Source organism: Amblyomma americanum, chromosome 5 (genome assembly GCF_052857255.1).
Source record: "Amblyomma americanum isolate KBUSLIRL-KWMA chromosome 5, ASM5285725v1, whole genome shotgun sequence".
NCBI lineage: Eukaryota > Metazoa > Arthropoda > Arachnida > Ixodida > Ixodidae > Amblyomma > Amblyomma americanum.
In genome coordinates this window covers 184,642,132-184,662,790 of record NC_135501.1, presented here as the reverse complement: position 1 = coordinate 184,662,790, position 20,659 = coordinate 184,642,132, and the positions used below count along the sequence as shown (strand labels likewise).

The 20,659-nt window shown below is 44.4% G+C and overlaps 2 protein-coding genes across 3 annotated transcripts; one reads left to right on the top strand and one right to left on the bottom strand.

The window, feature by feature from the left end:
- Positions 1–4,042: 4,042 nt before the first annotated feature.
- Positions 4,043–20,382, top strand: LOC144133165 (sulfotransferase ssu-1-like). 2 transcript variants are annotated; one of them, XM_077666049.1, is made up of 2 exons: positions 4,043–4,168; positions 19,195–20,382. In XM_077666049.1, the coding sequence occupies exon 2, from the start codon at positions 19,198–19,200 to the stop codon at positions 20,146–20,148; it is 951 nt and encodes a 316-aa protein (XP_077522175.1). In that variant the 5' UTR covers positions 4,043–4,168; positions 19,195–19,197; the 3' UTR covers positions 20,149–20,382. The 2 variants fall into 2 exon arrangements, with proteins under 2 accessions (XP_077522175.1, XP_077522174.1); XM_077666048.1 differs by lacking the exon at positions 4,043–4,168 and adding an exon at positions 14,248–14,512.
- On the bottom strand, positions 6,988–10,805 carry LOC144135419 (sulfotransferase 2A1-like). Its single transcript, XM_077668083.1, has 2 exons — positions 10,682–10,805; positions 6,988–8,067 (listed from the first exon to the last, which is right to left on the bottom strand). Exon 2 carries the CDS (start codon positions 8,058–8,060, stop codon positions 7,116–7,118), a length of 945 nt encoding a protein of 314 aa, XP_077524209.1. The 5' UTR covers positions 8,061–8,067; positions 10,682–10,805; the 3' UTR covers positions 6,988–7,115.
- Positions 20,383–20,659: the final 277 nt, after the last annotated feature.

The window sequence follows — 20,659 nt, the reverse complement described above, 5'->3', positions numbered from 1 at the left end:
CAAACAGATATGATAAGAACTATCTCGATGTGTTGACTCTTCTGGTGCATACTTTGCGGCGTTCTTAATAAATCTTTTGTTGTCAATTCAACCTCTCCACGTCTGTGTGTTTCATCCTTTTGTCTGGTTCTTCTCTATTGTTGTTTTTAAGTGATAATTATGAGGTTAGAAAATTGGCGACATTCATCCTCACAAATACTTCCTCTAGTTACGCGCTACCAATGAGGGATTGTGCGGAAAAGTAATAAATAGACTGACTATAAAGTACAGTTAGGGCAAGTTGATTCACGCTCTTATATCGGGAAGAAACATCTCAAAATGCAGTCCCAAGCTCAAGGCTCACTTACAGTAGGCAGGGCGCTGTCGCCCATCCTTGAGCATACTTTGGCATTCATCCTCACTGAATAAAACGCTTTTACTTCCATAAAGAGATATATCCTATAATATCAGGCTTATAAATGTGCAACAAGGTGATTTCTTGAAACTGGAACAGATGCATTTAAAGGATTATCGCCAATTAACTTTTAGATGCCTGTTAGCTCTATTCGAATGGAGCTTAGGAAACTAACACATTGATATCTACAGATGATAAGGCGCGCTTTATGTAATTGCGAAAAAACTTTGTAAATGAATTTCCGGCCTCATGTTATTTCTATTCGAATTCAACAAGCCAATGATGGCCACGAAATGAGAGTTTAGTTCATGCCAAGAATTGCAATATATGCGGTGCGATCGATGTTGCGTACGGTTCAATTCGCTAAGACTTAGTTAAAGCCCTTGCTTCGCTTGGCAAAGCCCAAGCATGTATTTTTATTTTGGTTATTTGCTACAATTTTTTTTACAACTCTCACGCCAGCCTGGCTAAAAAACAGCAATGGAACCGAATGAACAAGCAGGTAAGGTCACAGTTTTCGTATGCCATTTGCCGCATGTAGGCGAAACACTCACTTTAAAGTCATGATTACCCGCCGCTTTGGCTCAGTGGTTAGGGCGCTCGGCTACTGATCCGGAGTTCCCGGGTTCGAACCCGACCGCGGCGGCTGCGTTTTTATAGAGGAAAAACTCTAAGGCGCCCGTGTGCTGTGCGATGTCAGGGCATGTTAAAGATCCTCAGGTGGTCGAAAATGTTCCGGAGCCCTCCACTACGGCACCTTTCTTCCTTGATTCTTTCACTCCCTCCTTTATTCCATCCCTTACGGCGCGGTTCAGGTGTCCAACGATATATGAGACAGATTCTGCGCCATTTCCTTTCCCCAGAAACCAATTATAATATAATGAAGTCATGAGCAGATTCAATCTCCAAGCTGAAATGAAATGACTTGAGAGAAATATTGTAGTTACTATTTACGACGCAACCACTGTAATGGCCAAGTTGCTTTGATGCTCTGCTCTTTATCCCGAGGTCATCGGATTGAATCTCAGCCGTGGCAGCCGCAAAGGAATGTACAGGAAATGCAAAAATGTCCTAGTGTTCTGCGCGGTGAGCGCACGTTAAACAACTCAGGCAGTATACAGGGTGTTTCACCTCTGAATTTATAAATAGGCTGTTTGAATTAGACTAGCGCTTTTTTCGGTGTAGCTTTGTCAGCGATGTAGTAGATCTTAACACAGCTAAGAGGTGCTAACTGGCAAGATTGTTAACTAATACTCAATACTTAACTTTTTAACTATGACTGTTAGGCTCATTAGTTAATGAGAAGCATGTAACCCCCCGCATGGCAGAACGAGGAGAATAAAGCTCGAGCTGTGCTGCGAATTACATATATTGCTGCACCGTGGCTTTTTTCCGAGGATAATAGCGGCGACTATAGTTGTAAGATGACAATGCTAAAGATCACCACTCATATCAAGCTTGCGTACCGATCAGTCAGCCAACCACGCGCTCCGAGTTGAAGGCATTTTTTCACGCTGGCATGCTTTAATTCCCGTAAGAGCTAAAAACAACATTCTCCCTATCTGCTCCACCGAGAAGTGGTTTTTTCTGTCGCCAATGATGCCTTTTCTGACGGGTTCTGCACCTCGATGAGTCTCTTCACGTTTGTTCAGCGAATCCCGGTAGACTTCCATGGAGAGCATCCGCTTTTCTGGTGGCAAGTCCAGAATTTCTTTGATTCTGACCGGGATCTACTTCCGAAGATTGCTTTCTGGACTGCAAGCGGTCAGTATTTTCTGCAAAACATCTTTGTCTGTCTTGAGCAGATTACCGTACTTTTCATCCAAAATCTCTGCAATCCTGAGGAATGCCGACACCGTGTCCTTTTTAACGTGTTCGTAGGTGAGAAAAAGAATGTTCGCGTTGCCTCTTTGGTTATACCAGGTCAGGAGGTGATCGAAGTAGTCTCCGTAGAATGTCCTTCCCGACAAAAACGTGTCAACAACCTTTCCGAAGGACACGTCAGTGCAGGTCATTGGCGTGAGTCCTCTGGCGAAGTAGTTGAAGTGAGCCTCACACTATGTCAAATATCAGTCACCTTGAAAGAATGCAAAGGAAGGCCGTTAGTATTTTAATTAATAAATTCGCACGGCTTCACTCTCCCTCTAAAACTATGGCAGGCAATTGTATTCCTACCCTTGAATCACGACGGAAGCAGTTGAGACTTGAATTCCTTTCCCTCCTTCTCAGCTACAAACTTCAAATGAATAAATCACCTTATATTACGCCTGCATTAAGGCGCCACAAAAGACATCATCATCCTGTCTCACTCGCACCCTATTATACTCGAACCGATGAGTTTAAATTTTCCTTTTTTTCTCGGACAATATCGGTCTGTAACCATGGTTTACTGCCTCAGTGTGACTAATAATTGTATAAACGTGTACTTATTTGTTCCTGTTTGGTTCATTATTATTTGCATATATTCTATGCCCTTCTGCTTGGACCCAAGGGTCCGCGGTATGTAATAAATAAATAAATAAATAAATAAATAAATAAATAAATAAATAAATAAATAAATAAATAAAACCGGCACGCGTTTGAACAAGCCGCATGCAAAGAGTAATGACCTTGTTTTCAGCGACCCCTTCCCGAATCGCAGCTCTACATCCAGGATATTGCAGCGGGATTGCAAGCAGCGGCGGCACATTTTTATTAAGGTCGCCTGACTCGAACTAGTCGTCGACATCCGGTCTGTAAGATGGCCACCAGGAATTGAAGTTAGCTGTTGTCAGAGGCGTGACGCGTAGTCATGACGTCAGCACCATGCGCTCAGAGTGCCTAGCAGTTGAAGCATCTCATGCATAAGCCTTTACAGTGAGCCGTTATAATGAAGCGATGGTGTAGACCTAAACAGCCTGGCAATGCTTATGGCAAAGTTTCCTGCTCAGCGAAGCTTTGCTTTGAAATTCACGCAGGGGATATAGCTGCCTTGCACGGTGAAAAGCAGCCGAATCCAGACGAATACTTGAAAGGGGGTATTTCAGTGTTTCAGCCATTCTGATCAGGTTCATTTCTAGTTCATGCGGCCCGTTCTTGTGTGTTTCCGCCAGTCAGGCTGTCACCGTGTCGCACAAAGCAGCAGCTGTCTGCAGACCAGGGTCTGTGTCCTTCTGCTTACGTTCGCAGATACTTCCGGAAGACCCTTATCAAGGTCATGGAAGAAGTATGTTCGAAATCCTGAAGCCTGAGTTTTACCGACAAGCACAACTTTATCGCAAACGGCTGAAGGTTAGCGCATGTGCTGTCTTTTTCGGGTTCGTCCTCGTCTGCATGCGCTAAAAGTTTAGTCTGCTCCTAAGTTCGTGCCAATGCGCAACCTTTGTACAAGCTATCTCGGCCGTGTGAGCTGCAGCCGTGCAGTACTGCAGAACGTCCTGTTGTTCAACGGGCAATGGAAAACACTCATGCAATTTTCGCGCCTATTCCGACCTATTTTCTACTGCGCGGGGTCAGGGGAAGTTAAAGTGAACGCTACCTGCGTTAATATCCTGTCTGCCGACTCAGGCGCGTCGCATCCGCTGGCTTGCGACAAGCCGAAAGCTCAGACAGGTGCGAAATAAATCTGTTTCGCAGTTACTGTTCGATTCACTGCGCACATGTGGAACAGGAGCGGTGGCTCAGATGACCGCTTTTTATTCACCGCTTATGTAAATAGGAGGACCATAAAAGTCTGGTAGCTTCGGCAACTTGTGCTCACCAGAACTTTTATTCTCTTGGGATCGCTCTGCAAAGGTAAGTCAATACGATGTGATGCAAACTTTGGTCTGGTGTTCTGCGACCCGTACGAACGTGGCTTATAAATATAAAACTGGCGCGTCTTGACAAATCATACTACAGGAGCAGAGCACAAATCGACCGCTATGAGACGGTCAGGAGGATCTAGGATCCACCTTGTGGGGCCTTGACCTTTGGGTGTTGTGTGTATACTTGGCGTTTCAGGGAAGAATTGAAAAAAGTTTCAAAACAGCCTTTTGGGGTTAAAAATATGGCTTTTGCGCCATAGTATTACCAATGTTGGCGGACACCCGAAAGCCTGAGAATTGCCTTGCTTGTTAATTAATTTATGTTAATTATCTTTCATTCACAACTAGGCAACTCGCTGCAATTAGATATTTGCAGCCGGTCGTTAGTAATATTATTATTATTAATTATTATTAATTGGTTTTGGGGGAAAGGAAATGGCGCAGTATCTGTCTCATATATCTTTGGACACCTGAACCGCGCCGTAAGGGAAGGGATAACCAAATCAGTTTTTAGAATTTCGAAAGCGCGATTACCCTTGGAGCTGTGGCTAGAAAAAATTTCGCTTTTTTTGGCTAATTCCGTGCACTGGAGAGGTTGCTTTGCTGCACCCTTTTCAACAACAGGCAGGATACAGGGTGTTTCACCTCTGAGTTTAGAAATAGGCTTTTTGAATTAGACTAGCGTTTTTTTCGGCATAGCTTTGTCAGCAATGTAGTAGATCTGAACACAGCTAAGAGGGGCTAACTAGCAGTTTAGTTAACTAGTACCGAATAGTTAACTTTTTAACTATGACTGTTAGTCTCCTTAGCTATTGACAAGCATGTAACCCCCCGTAAGAAATATTCAGATCAGTTTGTAGAACTTCGAAAGTGCGATTACCGTCGGCGCTTTCCTTGCTTTCGAGGTGTATACATGGCACAGTGAGGTTTGAAAAAAAACTGTAAACAAGCGCAAAGGATATTGCACGCACGGCCAAAGCTACCAAACCACTCGCCGCACCCGCCTACACGGAGCTTCGTCGACGTGTGGCGCTCCTGGCGGCTGCAATGGAAAACTGCGGTGCTGCAAGGCATGGTTCAAAAAGGAACAACGTTCACAGCCTTGCATACACCTCGGTATTCAGTGATATTTTACTGTGCACGTTATCACCGTTTTAAATGTCTCAGTTCCTTTTACCCTTTCCTTACTTCCTTGAGGCCACAAACAAGGTCTCTACCAACTGTGAGACTGGCACTGGGCCTTGCCTTTCCATGTAGCTACTTACAAGTCCCTATGCAGAACCGCTCACTCAGGCTTCTACACAGCGAGGGTTCTCGTGGATGGAGCAATGCAAGGAATGAATGGCAGAAAGAACATAATTTTCGCGATGACAGAAGCGCCGTTCCACATCGTGGTCTGCCCAAACCACGCTGAAGCGCGGCTCCCATATCACACACTCGATAGCGTGGGTGGTTTACAGTTGTCCATTTCTAAATCCCTGCCCTTATCTTACCTTCCGTAATACATTTCTCTGCAGCAAACCTCAGGTGCCCACCCACTCTAAGGATTTTACTGGGGCATTTCTTTAAGAGCGTTAGCTATTACTCATCACGTTTCGAGATTTCGTGAGGTCTCCTACAACCCTGAGATCAAAGAGCCATCCGTGCCTGCAACTAGAAAACAGCGCATCTCTCATTGTGAGTTGCAGCGCCATCGACAATAGCATTTTAGAAACCACCTGCCGTGTGCCAAAGATAACATCACGGTCAAATATGGTCGATAGAGGTGGAACTATGTGAGTATGACGTCAGGGGACGAAATGGCGGCATAATTTCGGTTTATCGAACTCAAGATGGCGGACATTCGTTCTGCCTTCTGTTATGGGACCGCCATACTTGTATGCATTTGTTCTGCTATATATACTACGACAACAACGGGCACCCATCCGGTGATAATTTTATACCGAATTTGGTAGGCAGATAAAACCCAATGGGTTATGGTATAGAAATAAAACCACAATTAAACAATAGCTAAACATAGTATACATGCAATTACTAATTGAAGCGTTACCCGATCGCACCGCAAGCCGAATTGTAGGCCCAAGTTTACCCCCTGAACGAAGCAAATTTCGTTTGGGAATTATCTTGAGGGGGTGCAGCTCGATAATGGGTAGACGGGCATCGTGATTTCTCTGATAGATGGTGCTAGGGCATGGTGGCAATCCACCCAGTTTCAAAGGGTATCACATTCCGTTTCTCGAGACGAGCGATGTGTTCTTCTTCGCTTCCTTCATCTAGTAAACCAAACAGCTAACGCTCGTTCCTTCAACGTCTACCAGATGGTGCCGGCCTTTTTTTTTTTTTGCTGACAAAGCATTAGATGGCTATGTTGTCGCGGAAGTGTCCGCAAAACGTGTCGCCGGAAGTTGGTCCCCTTGACGTCATCGGGGACCTCGTTCACCAGTTCTGATAGTGATACTAGTTGATGATAGTGACGATGATGATAGCGGCTATGATAGTGATTATGATGATAGTGATAGCGCAAAAGGTCGTGGGTTCTAGTCCCGTGAAGGTTGAGTGAAATGAAAAAGAGAGGGAACGAGAGGAAAGAGAAAGGGTTCCGCATTTTCACTCTTAAGCAGACTGAAGTGCAATCCTGTAATTTTTATTTACAGTACCTTATAAGCCAACCCTCTTCGTGGCTTCGGCATAACAAGGAGAATAAAGCTCGAGTCTGCTGCGAGTTAAATATATTGCTGCACCGTGGCTAATTTCTGAGGATGATAGCAACCACTATTGTTGCAAAACGACAATGCTAAAGATCACCGCTGATATCAAGCTTGCATGGCGATCAGTCAGCCAACCACGCGCTCCGAGTGGAAGGCATTTTTTCACGATAGCAAGCTTTAATTACCGTAAGAGCTAAAAACAACATCATCCGTTTCCAGTGACGAAAGTCAAGGGAGATCCAAGTCTTTCCAGAGAGACATGACGTCACTGCCGATTGTCTTTTCCACTATTCTCGTCTTCATTCTCTCTATCTGCTCCATTGAGAAGTGGTTCTTCCAGTCGCCAATGATGCCTTTTCTGACGAGTCCTGCACCTTGATGAGTCTCTTCACGTTTGTTCAGCGAATCCCGGTAGACTTCCATGGAGGGTATCCGCTTTTCGGGTGGCAAGTCCAGGATTTCTTTGATTCCTGAGCGGGGTTTACTTCCGAATACTGCTTTCATGCTTTCTAGGCTGCAAGTGGTCAGTATTTTCTGCAAAACATCTTCGTCTGTCTTGAGCAGATTACCGTACTTTTCATCCAAAAACTCTGCAATCCTGAGGACTGCAGACTTCGTGTCCTTTTTAATGTTTTCGTAGGTGATAAAAAGAATGTTTGCGTTGTCTCGTTGGTTGTACCAGGAGAGGAGGTGATCGAAGTAGTCTCCGTAGAATGTCCTTCCCGACAAAAACATGTCCACAAACTTTCCGAAGGACACGTCGGCGCAGGTCATTGGCGTGAGTCCTCTGGCGAAGTAGTAGAAGGACACGCAACAGTCATAAGGATTTCTTGCAACGTAGATGTATTTAGCTTCTCTGGAAAATGACAGTTTGTCGAAAGGTAGGTGGGTCATGAGGCAAAGGGGTCTCGGACTTCTTAAAGCGGCGTCCACGCCCATCATTTCGAGATAAGGTGAAGCCAGCATGAACTCAGAAGCCTTAGCAGGTGGTTGACCCCGGGTCAATATGCTACACACGATGTATTGCATCCACTTTGTTCCGCACTTGGGAAACGTGGCTATAATTACATCGTCGCAGCGTGGTTTGAAATTCATCGAAGCTCGGATGTTCTCGTCATGAAAGAACTTGTGAATCCACACTCCTTCGACCTCTCTGTAGGCTTCAGTGTCCATATTAGCCCTGCGTGTACAAAAAGAAAAGCGACAGTTTTCTATTGTACTTTTTTTTGGGGGGGGGGGGGGGGGAGGGCCTGCCATAACATCAATCGCGATCGCGAAAAATTGCTCCCTAGCGGAATATCAAGATGTGTTCCAGGGCACCTTAGATAGCGTTGACTTTCCTGGTTTTTGATTTTGCGGTGCACACATTTTAATTTGTGAGTTATGGTTCTTTACATGCATGTATTTCTGCGAAAGCGACATGAATAATTAAAGGAAGGAGACCCTCAAAATAGTGCAACACGACTTGAAGCAGCAGTGAAATCAAAGGATTTACCTTCCTGCTATGCAATAGGTAACACGTACTCATAAGTAGCTCTCATAGAAAGCCATTTGCCCCAATAAAATTTGCAGGTGGATGTTTTTCTTAAACGGGTTTTAAAAATGTGGTACCCGTGCATACGTTGGGTGTTTTGTTCCTGCATTGTCCTCACTCAACCTCCCTGATACTTGAATGGTAGCCACAGCAGACGTCAATTTGCATTCTTCTTGTGTGTGTAAGCGATGAATTTCAAAGACAAGCCGACCAAAAGAAACATTTACCATAATAAAGTTTGACGAACAGGACAAATGGAACCGTGCTTCACGTCACCAAGCTTATTAAGCCAAAGGCTTATATCTTGTTGCACTTTCTACCAACTCAAATGCATCGTGGTTGCACGACCTCAGTTAGCACCCGTGTGCCTTGTGTGAAACGCACCCGTGTGCCTTGTGTGAAACCCCCTGAGAAAACATGCCACGTGGTTCATCTAGGCGGCCGTGGACTGGTACGCGAGTGCAGGCGATCGCTGCTTCAAATGCCCGTTGCCTGGTATGAAAAGCGTTTTTCTTATTATGCAATTTTTTAGGCGAGGTGTATTTCTTCGCAACGAATCTAAAGAAGCCTTGGAGGAAAATAAGCGACATGCCGTTCGCGGAGGTCACATAGCGGCGAATAAAGCCGTTAATAAGATGAAATCACCTGGCGTATTATTGAACGGAAAAATCTTGCACGAAGATAGATTTTTAAATCCGGAACCATAATGCAGTTTATTCATAGTTCCACTATTTCATCGCGCTTCATAGATCTCTATAGTTTATGGATTAAAATTAAGTGGTTGGTCGATTGGCCTCTCAGTCGCCAATAGTATAAACTTTAAAATCGCTCTTGCGTGCGACATTCTTGGTGCCTACATTTCATTCAATAATGAACAGGGAGGCACTCATTCTTATCGCAACTCATATACAATAAAAATATGAAGAAGGAAGTTCAATAAAACATTTTGCTGGGCGAGTTGGTTCATATTGCTCGAGGGGATGCTTGTAGCGCGACAAAAAAAAAACACAAGAGACAGAGACGAACGGGACAAGCGCCTTGTCCCGTTCGTCTCTGTCTCTTGTGTTTTTTTTGTCGCGCTACAAGCATCCCCTCGAGCAATATGAAGAAGGAAATAGATCATACGACTTAAATATCGCGGTGATAGTACGTGGCCGGAAATAATGCTGTGTTTATTATTTTCAGAAAGAAAAGAACTTGCAAACATAACTTCGCGCTGTCTCAAAAGCTAGCAGTCTTAGATCAAGTAAGCGGTTGCTCATTGCAGATTCGAAACCACTGGAATGCAGGACGCTATCTTTCAGAGTCACTATAGCTCATATGTTATCTGGCCACGACGCACCGTTGTTTTCGTTGATTTCCTTGAAAAGTCTCTTTACATGAAAGCAGTGTTCTAAAAATATATATGAAATCCTACTCACATAAATCTCTCTTTCAACCCTAGTGAAGAAATAGCTACATTCATTCTACAATTCTCCCGTACCTGACACAGGACAAGTCCAACTCATAGACACACGCTACATCTCATGGGAGCAAGTTTGGAACCAACCGATCTCTAGAACAGCTGAGATCGTACCATGGGGCGATATGCTTTTCGAGTCGATTGCCTTCACGTGTCTTTGATACGAGCTGTTAGCTCGCGAAAACGCGCACCAAAAGCTCCAACCGGAGATCTATGCCAGTGTAACCCTTTGGAAGAAGCCAACCATACGTGACAAGCACCGAAAATCTGAACAAACTTTTTTTAGCTATCACGGCTGCCACCATGCGTCGCGTGACGATCCGCACTCAAAATCGTCCCTGGAATTTCGAACATCGGTCCTTCCCATTGGTTCTCTATGGCGGTCGGAAATAGTTTGTGTGAGCAGAGAAACACTTTATGTCTCACATTTTGTAACAAGGAGGAAGAATTGGCCATGACAATCACCCGTGTGCGCGCAGAATCTCTCACCACTCTCTCTGCAGTTACCTCAAAATAGTAAGTTTAGAGTATCACTTTTGAGTTACGTGCTGTTCGCTAGTTGCAGCCAACAGATGACGCTGGTTGATGATGCCCAGGAAAGCTAGGCATGATGCGGCCTCGGGATGACTTTCTCATCAGGGACTACGTGAACCCTGGCGCTTTCGGTTAAAATATACAACACCTCGGGCAACATTTGTGGCGACCTCGGAAATATTTCGGTATAAAACTAATGCTGCCTGGAAAGAAATAAGGAACTTACAGAATTCCGCCATACTTAGCGGAAATCGAAAAACTCACGGTATGAGGAGCAATGTTCAGCTGAGGTGAAGGGAAGACTCGCTGAAAGAGCACACAGAGTCAAGCTGCTGCGCAGCAGCAAGAACCTCTCTGCTAATCTTACCGTATATAGCCTAGAGATAACCGTGTAATCTATTGCCGCGCCTGGGGTGTGCGTGGAGTGCTCCCCCCGACGACCTTTAGTCGAAGCGGTATTTTTGTAGCGCTGTTGAGTGCAGAGCTCCTGGAGTTCATGCCACTTGCGTGGAGTGGACCTTACAGAGGGAGAGGATGCTATCAGTCGCAATTTTTGTGTGTGTATCTGCGGTTAACTATATGAAACGAACTAAGAGATTGGGCATTGGGTCGATAGAGCCATGAGTATGCATACGAAATAAGCGGGAATATAGTTTTAACTGTGCGGTTGGGTTCACTGGTCAGTAGATACCACTTCGATATGGTGCAGTCTGTGGAGTTAGGCGCTCTGAAGCTTCGGTGGCATATAAGGCACAGCCTGGTGAAAGGCTTCGGCATGATATCTACAGCCTACGTTCCTTAGTCCTACACTGACATTCCAGAGCTATCACTGCTCTGTTTTGCATTTCGCTTTCGCCGAACGGCAGCCCAGGCGCCTGTCTCAAGTGGCTGGTATGCCCTGCCTCGCCCACCAAATAATTGTTAACGTGTTAGGCATTTTTGATGAAGAGCTTCATTAGCGCGTTTTATTGAAAAAAAAAAACGTTGACCTTTATTTTCTCCACTCTGAAGGCCGGATACAACCCCGTAGTATTTGTTTATAGCCATTGGGAGATTCGAAAAGGATTTTCAATGGCAATTAGTTTACACTCGTCGCTGCTATGTCCAAGGGACATAGCTCCGAAAGCACATCGCATATGTATTTAACAGATGCGATTGTTATTGAAGAGAAGAAACCATTAGCGGATGCACTGTTTAGGCTGCAAAATAATTTTAGGGTATAATGCACGTATTCGAAACCGATTCGATTTCTAATTGAGTATTTGCAAGAATAATCTCTACTTGTCCGAATATTCAATACTTGAGGGATGCGAGCGAAAAACGCGTAGCACTAGCAGCGGCGCTGTACTAGGATGCTATACCCCGTTTCTTCGCACTAATCATTCCACAACGGTTCTTAAACTAGACAATATTTTTGAATTGCTTCGGATAAAAAGCGTCCAGTATTTGTTACCAGCGCTAATCTTATGTGAGAATAGTGCCTCCGGTATTCAAAAATTGCGTCTAATCACATACCCAAAAAAGTTTCTCATTTCGTCTTTAATAAAAACTTTTATGCTTTTTTTACAATACCGCTTTAAAACTGTTGTCATGATTTTTTTTTAGTTCAGCATTAGTTATTACATTGGTTTTCCGCATGCCTGACATTTTTTTAGGCATGTGTGTTTGCATTTCATGCAAAAACGTTCCTTGAAAGCGCACCGTGGAATGTTTCTTTTGAAGGACGTATACGTCTGTCGTATGCGGATCAATGTTCATGTTCCTTTTTTTGTGAGAGAGTTTTCCTAGTCCAGCATATTTCTTGCATCAAAATTTTGTAAGCAACTTCTTTGTCGATCACAATGTTCCTGCTCTGTTGGAACCAGCTTACTGGGCTGAGTTTCCAGATAAAATACTCAATTACTAGCACTGTTTAGAAAAGACAGCCGATGACATCTTTGCCACGTTATCATGAGCCGCCCCATTGGCAGTTGTTCAGTCGATCTCCGGAGGCCGACGCCAGCTTAAGTGGAAGATCTCTGTTATCGCCTGAACTCCGATAAGCGCCCGCATGTTCGCGTTCCTTTGTCCTGTGTTGACATTGTATTCAAATCGGACAGTGGCTACGAGATCCCTGTCACGTCAGCATACGAAAGCAACCAATCTGACGGTTTGAGTGTTTCCTGTCAATTCCTCTGATTTCCTTTATTGTCAGATCTCTGCATCAAAACATAAAAGGACTGTGATGTCCTTCAGCAGGGCAGAGCGTGTTTTTTTTTTTTTCGAACAGCGGCGCGGTTATGTAATTTTCGTTGCCTAAGAAGAGGCGGCACATGAGGCAACAATGCGGGGATCGCATTTGTGATCAGAGCCTCGCCCGTAAGCGCCCGTTCATCAGATATCTTTGCAGATTAAATAATCTTGACCAATCCACAACAGCGCCTCTTAGAGTTTAAGTTCATATTAATTTTATTTTGTTACTCGATTTCGTCTTTTTTTCACAAGGGCGAAGCATAAGCGGGTAACGGCACCACTTTGCTTCGGACAGCATCAATCACCCCGAATCCTCATTATTAGATAATGCATCATGTAGCTCACGCTCAAAATAAAAAAAAAACGTATCTCAAATAATAAGAGAAAGTGGAAAAAGCTCCTTATGGTTGTTGTTTGCTGATAACCTAAAACGTTTTCACAGAAAGTAAGTCATAATGCCTTCCTCTTCCCTTTCATTATTTAGATTTTATGGTTATTTACGGATAAACGAAATCCTAACGTGAACAAACGATTTTGAAAGGCGTAACTCATGTTTTTTTTCTAGATCTTCATTGAGGCAGCCACTGCAAACATACATATTCATTCTGCCTCTTGCTTTCCTATTTCTAACTACGGAGCTCAGCCGACCTGCACTGAGCTTGTCTGGGAGTCCGATTACCTGCTGTGTCTGTGTGCTTAGCAAGATTTCATGGTTTCAATTTTGGACGCTGAGGTTCTCTTGGACGGTGACGATATGTAAAAAGTATTTGCAGTGGCCATTGGTACCGCGCTGAAAAAATTTGAGGTTTGAAATGAAATCTGAGCCCGCAATAAATCTCTATCGCATATTATAGTGATGATCTGACAGGCAAATGTCCCTCAACCATTAATAACCATCATTGCTCGGAAACTTCTAAAAGCATATGCGTGCATCGATACGGAGTAAGTGTAGTTACAACAGCGTACCGGCTTATGTCGGGTACAACCTAAAAACAAAGCGTCAAATGCACCACAAGAAACTGATGGCGTTGACCTATTAACATCGCAGGGGGACAGCATTGCACCTGGCACGGTGGCACCTTAGGTAATTAGCAGGTGCAAAATGATTGACAACGATGTCGTAACGGTTATGTCGCACCGTTTGCCCAAGAGCATCCTTCGAGGTACAAGGTCAGTCAAAAGTTACCAGGCCACATGGTCTGCTTTTGAGAAGTACAGTAGTGCAGCTACGACACTCTAGAAGCTGAAAATACCTGTAGTGGGTACAAGAAGTACCGTTCTCTCTTCTGAGAATCTTGATAGCTATATCGGCGTCATAAGTGCCAAGATATACCGATGAAAAGCAGACCGCGCGAGCTGGGAACTTTTGATCAACCCTGTACATTTCCCTCTGGGTTCCTGAATGGCTTGCGACTAAAATGCTGCCCGCGACAAGCCTTATGCGAAAGCAGGCACAGATTTTCAGTGAACGCATCTCAGCTGTTAGCACCTGAATGCTGCGACAGAGCAGCTTATCTCTGCTGTTCATTCGCCCAGACAAAAAGCCCCGATAAGGCGTCGATAATGCGCTCTCCCTGGGTGCGTTTTGAGCCCAACGCGCGTCACTACTGCAGGTCTAGCCGCTGCAGCCGCCACTTAGGCAGATTGCGCGTTGCGAAGGCGGAAGAAATCCCGCGCAACGGGAGTGCGCATTGCCTCATCGCCTCATGACTGGGACGGAGCAGTCGACGCGCTAGTCGTTGGCACTTACTCCTTCAAGGTCGTTCGTGCAGACCAGGTTTTGCCTACAAGAGAAGTCGGCGGAAGCGCCTTGGTCGAGTTAGTTTCTTAGAAAGCGACCGGAGAGGTAGCCACGGCGACCGGGTGCGTATCCTTCGTGAGCTCTTAGGTTTACTTCAGCCGCTTTAGCAGAACTGTTTATTTTAAGCGATTATGCACGGAATCTTGAAGCTTGGAAAAGCACCTCGAGACACAAAAAAAATTCACATACACTAAAGAGACGAGGAGACGACGGACAGACGCCTGTCCGTCGTCTCCTCGTCTCTTTTGTGTATGTGAATTTTTTTTTTTTGCGCCGAGGTGTTTTCCAAGATTCAAGATGCTAAACCAACTAGCCGGGCAACATGCTTTACTATGCACGGAATGAATATGAAGAGGACTTGTTGCAAATTAGCACTCAATGCTTGTGCCGACAGATGTCTAGCATACCAGAGAAGCTATGTTAAGAGCTGCACGGGGGCTTGCGCATTGCAGGGAAGTCGAACAGGGTTCAGCTCATTAGAATTCAGGCAAGCCGAAGAAAGTTACGATTCAGAAGCATGAATTAATGACGGAGTTGGTTCATTTTCTAGCCGAAAAAAAATAACAGGGAAAAGCGAGACGCGCCCTAGAAGAAGACCTGCGAGTGTGCGTGGCGTGCGGCTGCTTCTAGTCCTGTGTCCTGCATATCGCTGCTTCTTTTCTGCTCAAAAAAATTTTACGATTACTCCGAAGTATTTTCGCTTGTTCATATTCTTTCATTGAAACACAAATTGGATAGCGAGAATAAAGATTTTTTCGTGCCTTGTCATAAGCGGGAAAGAGAGAGAGAGAGAAATGTAGTAGAGGAAAGGCAGGGAGGTTAACCACTAAAATGTTCCGTTGGCTACCCTGCACTGGGGGAGAGGGATGAGGGGGGCGTAAAAGAATAAGAAGGAATAGAGCAATGCGGTCCGTAGCAAGCACGACAGGCAATGACACACGCTATGTAAGTCACACGCCGCCGCAGCTGTAGCCTGCACACGTTGAGGGCTGCCGAATGCTGTGACCTTAGTAGAACAGATCGAGGGCCCTCCATCACAAGGCAGTGCATGTCAAGAAAAGCTGCTTTCCGGTGCGGCTGATAATGTTGATGACAACGTATGCATCGGACTTCTTCTTGGAACTATGGGGCTGGGCGATGCGTTGTGCCAGCTATTGGACAGCTGCAAGCACTTGATTCAAGAAATCCAGCATCTGTAGTGCATACCATACGTGCATCTGCAGCGCATACCGTGCTAAACCACACGAAGTCGTTTTTAGGATTTAACAAAAGAATGATATCAGATAATATGCAAAGCATCATTTATGGCCGTTATGAACGGAACTATTGACGAGAAAATCCGGGGATAACGAGTAAAGTTATACATATTGTCTTACGAAAGCATGCAGAAAGAAATGCGACAGTTTGAGGTACTTTGCCGTTTTGTTTCAACATCAAGGAGTGTATTCGACAGAAGAACTTGGGCTATTATTCAAAAGCTTTTTGACGCGTCTTGGTTTCTTATAATGTTACGGAATCGACTACTGTTAGTGTGCCGACGATTATTTTATTGTGTGGAATTGGTGCGCCGTGAAAAGGTGCAATAACTGTTCCGTTTTATAAATGTGGGGAAAAAACTCTCTTTCTAAACCCTAACAAACAATGCCGAATGATTTAGCGTAGAAACCACTGGAGAAGCATGGGGTCCATGTGTATCGGGCTGCTTTAAGGAGGGGAAGGAAAAATATTTTGTCCGATCTGTGCAAAGTTTTAGATATTTTAACTTTCTTGTTTTCGTTATCCTCGAGCCTTTATCGGTCTCAGAGCGAAAAGCTATTGTGAAATCTTTTGTAGAAACTTAGAAAATGACGTTTTTTTTTATGTGCGGTCGTCAGAAATCTTGAGTCAATCGCACTTCTGACGGTGCCGTCCCATCTCGGATTGGGCGGGTTTCCGACGTGATAGTAACTGCGATAGTAACATCGTCAAGAAGAAAGCTCAGAATTTTGCATGTTACAATTCCACATTTCTCAGATCAAAAGAAAATAAGCGTACCAGGCAATAAACGAGATAAAACCTTGGATTAATAATCAATGTTGACTCACTCAGCGTTCACCGTTTCAGAGATTGCCGTCACTCATCCCTTAAGAATTTCGTAAGGAGTCATAGTAGCACGATTCTGTATCTTGCGCAGGAATTATGAAGCATTTAGGAGAGCAAAAAAGCTATCCTTACTTGTGCAATATATATTGCAATATATATCGTGTAAAGCTATATTGCACGTGCAATAGGTTTTGAAAGCTTTTCTTTGCTAACTGGATTTTACGCTAAAATGCATAATGGAGAGTAACTTTTTTTCCGCAATCAGCAAGCATTTAAAGAGAGCTAATTGCTTTATGAAGAGAATGGGGCTTTCTAAACATAGCACCACAAAAAATTCTGCATTTTTTCTACAGTATCTAAATCCCCGGGGATCAATTTACGGAGGTTTTAATTATAACTACAAGGGACCTACTTAAAGCTACCTCAAAATAAAATACACTTGTAAAAGCAGCTAACATCTTACATACCTGTCCGAAATGTGGTTAGACTTCATGTGTGAATAACGAAAATGAAAGCATGGCAAAACATCGAGACCTGAGCCAAGGAAACAAAAAAAAAGGATGTCCGGACTTTGGGGCACTGAGGCAGCATACAGCAAAAACTAGCCACATAAAGCGACGCGTGTGAAATTGAGGTAGACATATTGCCACAGTCCGACCCCATCGGTGGCGCCGTACCACGGCCGAACTGTTTTAGCTGGGACTTGCCATGCCTTGGGCATTCTAGGTACTAGAGGTTTCGTCATCTTCCTCTCTCGAGTTCTCTGCTGTCTTGCACGCCCAGCTCGTCTAATTAAAACCTGTTCTGTGTGCTGCAACCGTTTGTCGGCGACAATATTCATAGAAGGGGCTGCTGGAGAGTGTCTTTGCCGACAGAAATAGAAGCCAGACGTTCTCTTTATTTAAAAAGAAAGCTTGCTGTGCGGTAAATGATGCGGTCACCTATGCGGTGTGCTGTAGCGCTTGGCCAAGCGGCGCGTTGACCACATATACAATTACATTGCTTTAACGTGAACTTGTACCTCTGACAAGGTAATTATCTGCACTTCGACTCGCGTAATAGTACTTTCCGCATGAAGCAAGGGTCCGCAAGCTTTTGCAGGTATTGTGGGCACTGTAAACTTGTATTTTAGTTGCTCCCTTTCGGGACCATGAAACGGATGTAAGGCACAGCAGTAAATGCAATCGTTTGCAAGCTGGTTAGCTTCGAATGCGCCAGTTTACAAGTTCTTTCAATGAACTACAGCTAGTAAAAATTAGACCGAAGATATACCAAATGCATACTCATACTGAATTCCGTGGGGTATTAATTTACGTAGATGAGCTTTGATGATGCGGTGTAGCGACAGCATCTCTCTTTCCACCCTTCTATCGTAAAATTCCCCATCACTTCTGTAATCTGCACCTCTTGGGTCCAGACCCAACCAAGGTGGTAGCGTTTCGGTGAAGGCGAAACGCAAAATACATCCATGTGCTGTGTGATGTCAGGGGACTTTAAATAACAACAGCTAGTAGAGTTTATCGCGGAGACGTCCCCTAGAAGCTGCCTCTTGGTGTGTTATTTAATCAGCTCATTTCTTTAATGCATCGCCCGCCTACAGAGCGAGGCATTTCCACCGACAGGGAGAGTGACATTGCGCATTTACGTTCCAGATAACCCGTTATTTATTTTTATTTTCAGGAAAGCATGCTTTTTGCGCCAAAGCTCTGCGTAACCGGCTCAATGAAGGAAATACTGCGACGTAGGATAAATGTCCTAAAACTTCCTCTTCGCGTTCCCTTACAAACATTTTCTAGAGAGTATATAGACGGTCCACAGACTTCTGCCTATAAAGTTTATAGACTCTCTATAGACATACCCTAGAGAACAGTTTATAGTCAATACAAATTCTATAGACAGTCTATAGACAATCTATAGATTTATGGCCATGCACTTTTAGCAGACTTCTGTCTATAGACTGTGAACAGACAAAAGAAATATCTATAGGAAGGCAATAGAGTCTATAAGAATATAAAAACTGTCTATAGACCATTTTTAAGGTTTCTTTGCACATGTCGAGGGCATTTGAGTCAAAATTAATGGACAAGAAGGCGCTTCAGGTTCGGTAGTCTAAAAAAGCCCTTGCGTTTCCGGTGCAGAAGAGAGAGTAGGACGTCTGCAGCTACCCCTAAATACTTCGTAGTCGTTGGTATCAGGTGAACGAGAGTTACTCTTCTTTGAGAGCAGCCGCTAGGTGATGTGAAGCTCACAGGTACTTGGTAGCCAGCACAAGAAAGATAGGTCATCTATTTTCTTAGCCTGAAATATCTAGGGTAGAAACTCTGATAGACAATAAAAACTTATTGAGACAATGCAGATGCTGATCGGTACAGGCGGCCTCAGCGATAGCAATTCGATGTGAGCAATATCAAAAGCCTTAGTGTCTTTAATAGGTTGGAGATATGGGCTTGCAGTTCCTTTGCTGATACTTTTTTTTTATTTTCGGCCGCTCGAGAAGCTGGAGAAAATTCGTCATGCCGTAGAATACCAGTGTGACGGTCCCGCAGATTATGGGATGAGGTTAAACGCCACCCTCCAAATCTTTGAAACTAATCCCGGTTACGGAACAGCCCTTGTCACACACGCCAGCAATTATACTAACAACTGTATTCTTTATTTTCAGAAAATGGCGGCGGAAGTCTTCCGGACGATTGAAGGCATTTTCTTGGGCAAGCATTTCCCGGACGACGCCGTTCGCTCCACCTTGGCGTACAAGCCACGGCCCGGGGACTTGTTTATTGTGAGCTACCCAAAATGCGGCACCACTTGGACGAAATTCATTGTGTACAACATCCTGACGGACGCCCAAGAATCCAGCGACCCTCTTGACCTTGTTCTCAGGCTTCCTTTCTTGGAGATGCAGGGAGGAGAGGCGGCTCTGTACGGCCCTAGACCAGCCGCTTTCAAGACTCACTTGGCATTCCACAAGAACCCGTACTCGCCCGACGCGAAGTACATCTACATCACGAGGAATCCTTACGATTGCTGTGTGTCCTTCTACTACCACACAAGGAACATTCCACCATACCGATTCGAGAACGGCCCGTTCGACGAGTTCTTCGAACTGTTTCTTAAAGGTCGGGTCGACTTCGGAGACTACTTCGAGAACGTTCTCTCGTGGTACGAGCACCGCAATGACCCCAACGTGCTGTTCCTTACTTACGAAGAGCTCAAGAGGGACACTGCGAAAGGAATTCTCAAGATCGCCGAATTCATGGGCGAAGAACACGGGAAGAAGCTCAAGGAAAACCCAGGGCTTCTAAAACGCATTGTAGAGTATACTAGCGTCGAACACATGAAGAAGAAGGTTGCGGTTAGTCCACAACCGCCGAAATTGGAAGACTTGAGTGAAGGGGAGCTGGAGAAGATACTCAGGCCAGAGCTACTGAAAGGGGTCCGCACCATCATCGATTTCACACGGAAACCTATGACTGGCGAATTCATCCGCAAGGGACAGGTGGGAGACTGGAGGAATCACTTCTCGCAAGATCAGATACGGCGAATGAAGGAACGGATAGCAGAGGCCACGGCGGGGTCCGACCTCATGAGCTTGTGGAAAGACGTCAACATTCCTTGAACGGAAACAGTGTAGTAAACATTCAGAGTTTAGCACAGACTTGAACTTATATACAAGGTTCTGACTTTAAATGTAATAATACCAATGCTGTGTGATTTCCCCGTTTTGTTGGCTGAAATGTATTTTAATTTTAGTTTAATAATGTCTCCAGTTTCCATCATTTTTATGGTGACATGTAAACATTAAATGAAGCGAATGTTTTCGCTTGGCACATAACTGTGGTGCCCCTTAAAACATTTTAATTTGGTTAGAAATTATTCGTCGGACACTCCACACTGGTCTCTTGACGCTACGCGCAAAAAAAGCACTTGCTAACTACTGATTTACAAGCTCGAAAGACAGACTGTTGTGATTATTCTCGCAATTGAGAATGGCTTTGTTCCTTCTCTTCAAAGAGCTGTTGTATCTGGTAATGGGACTGAAATTTGGCTTGAGTTTCAAGAAGTAAATGAAGTTTGAGTCATTTCCTTTGTAAGCATTTCATGAGAGATATAAGAAAATTTTCAAAACA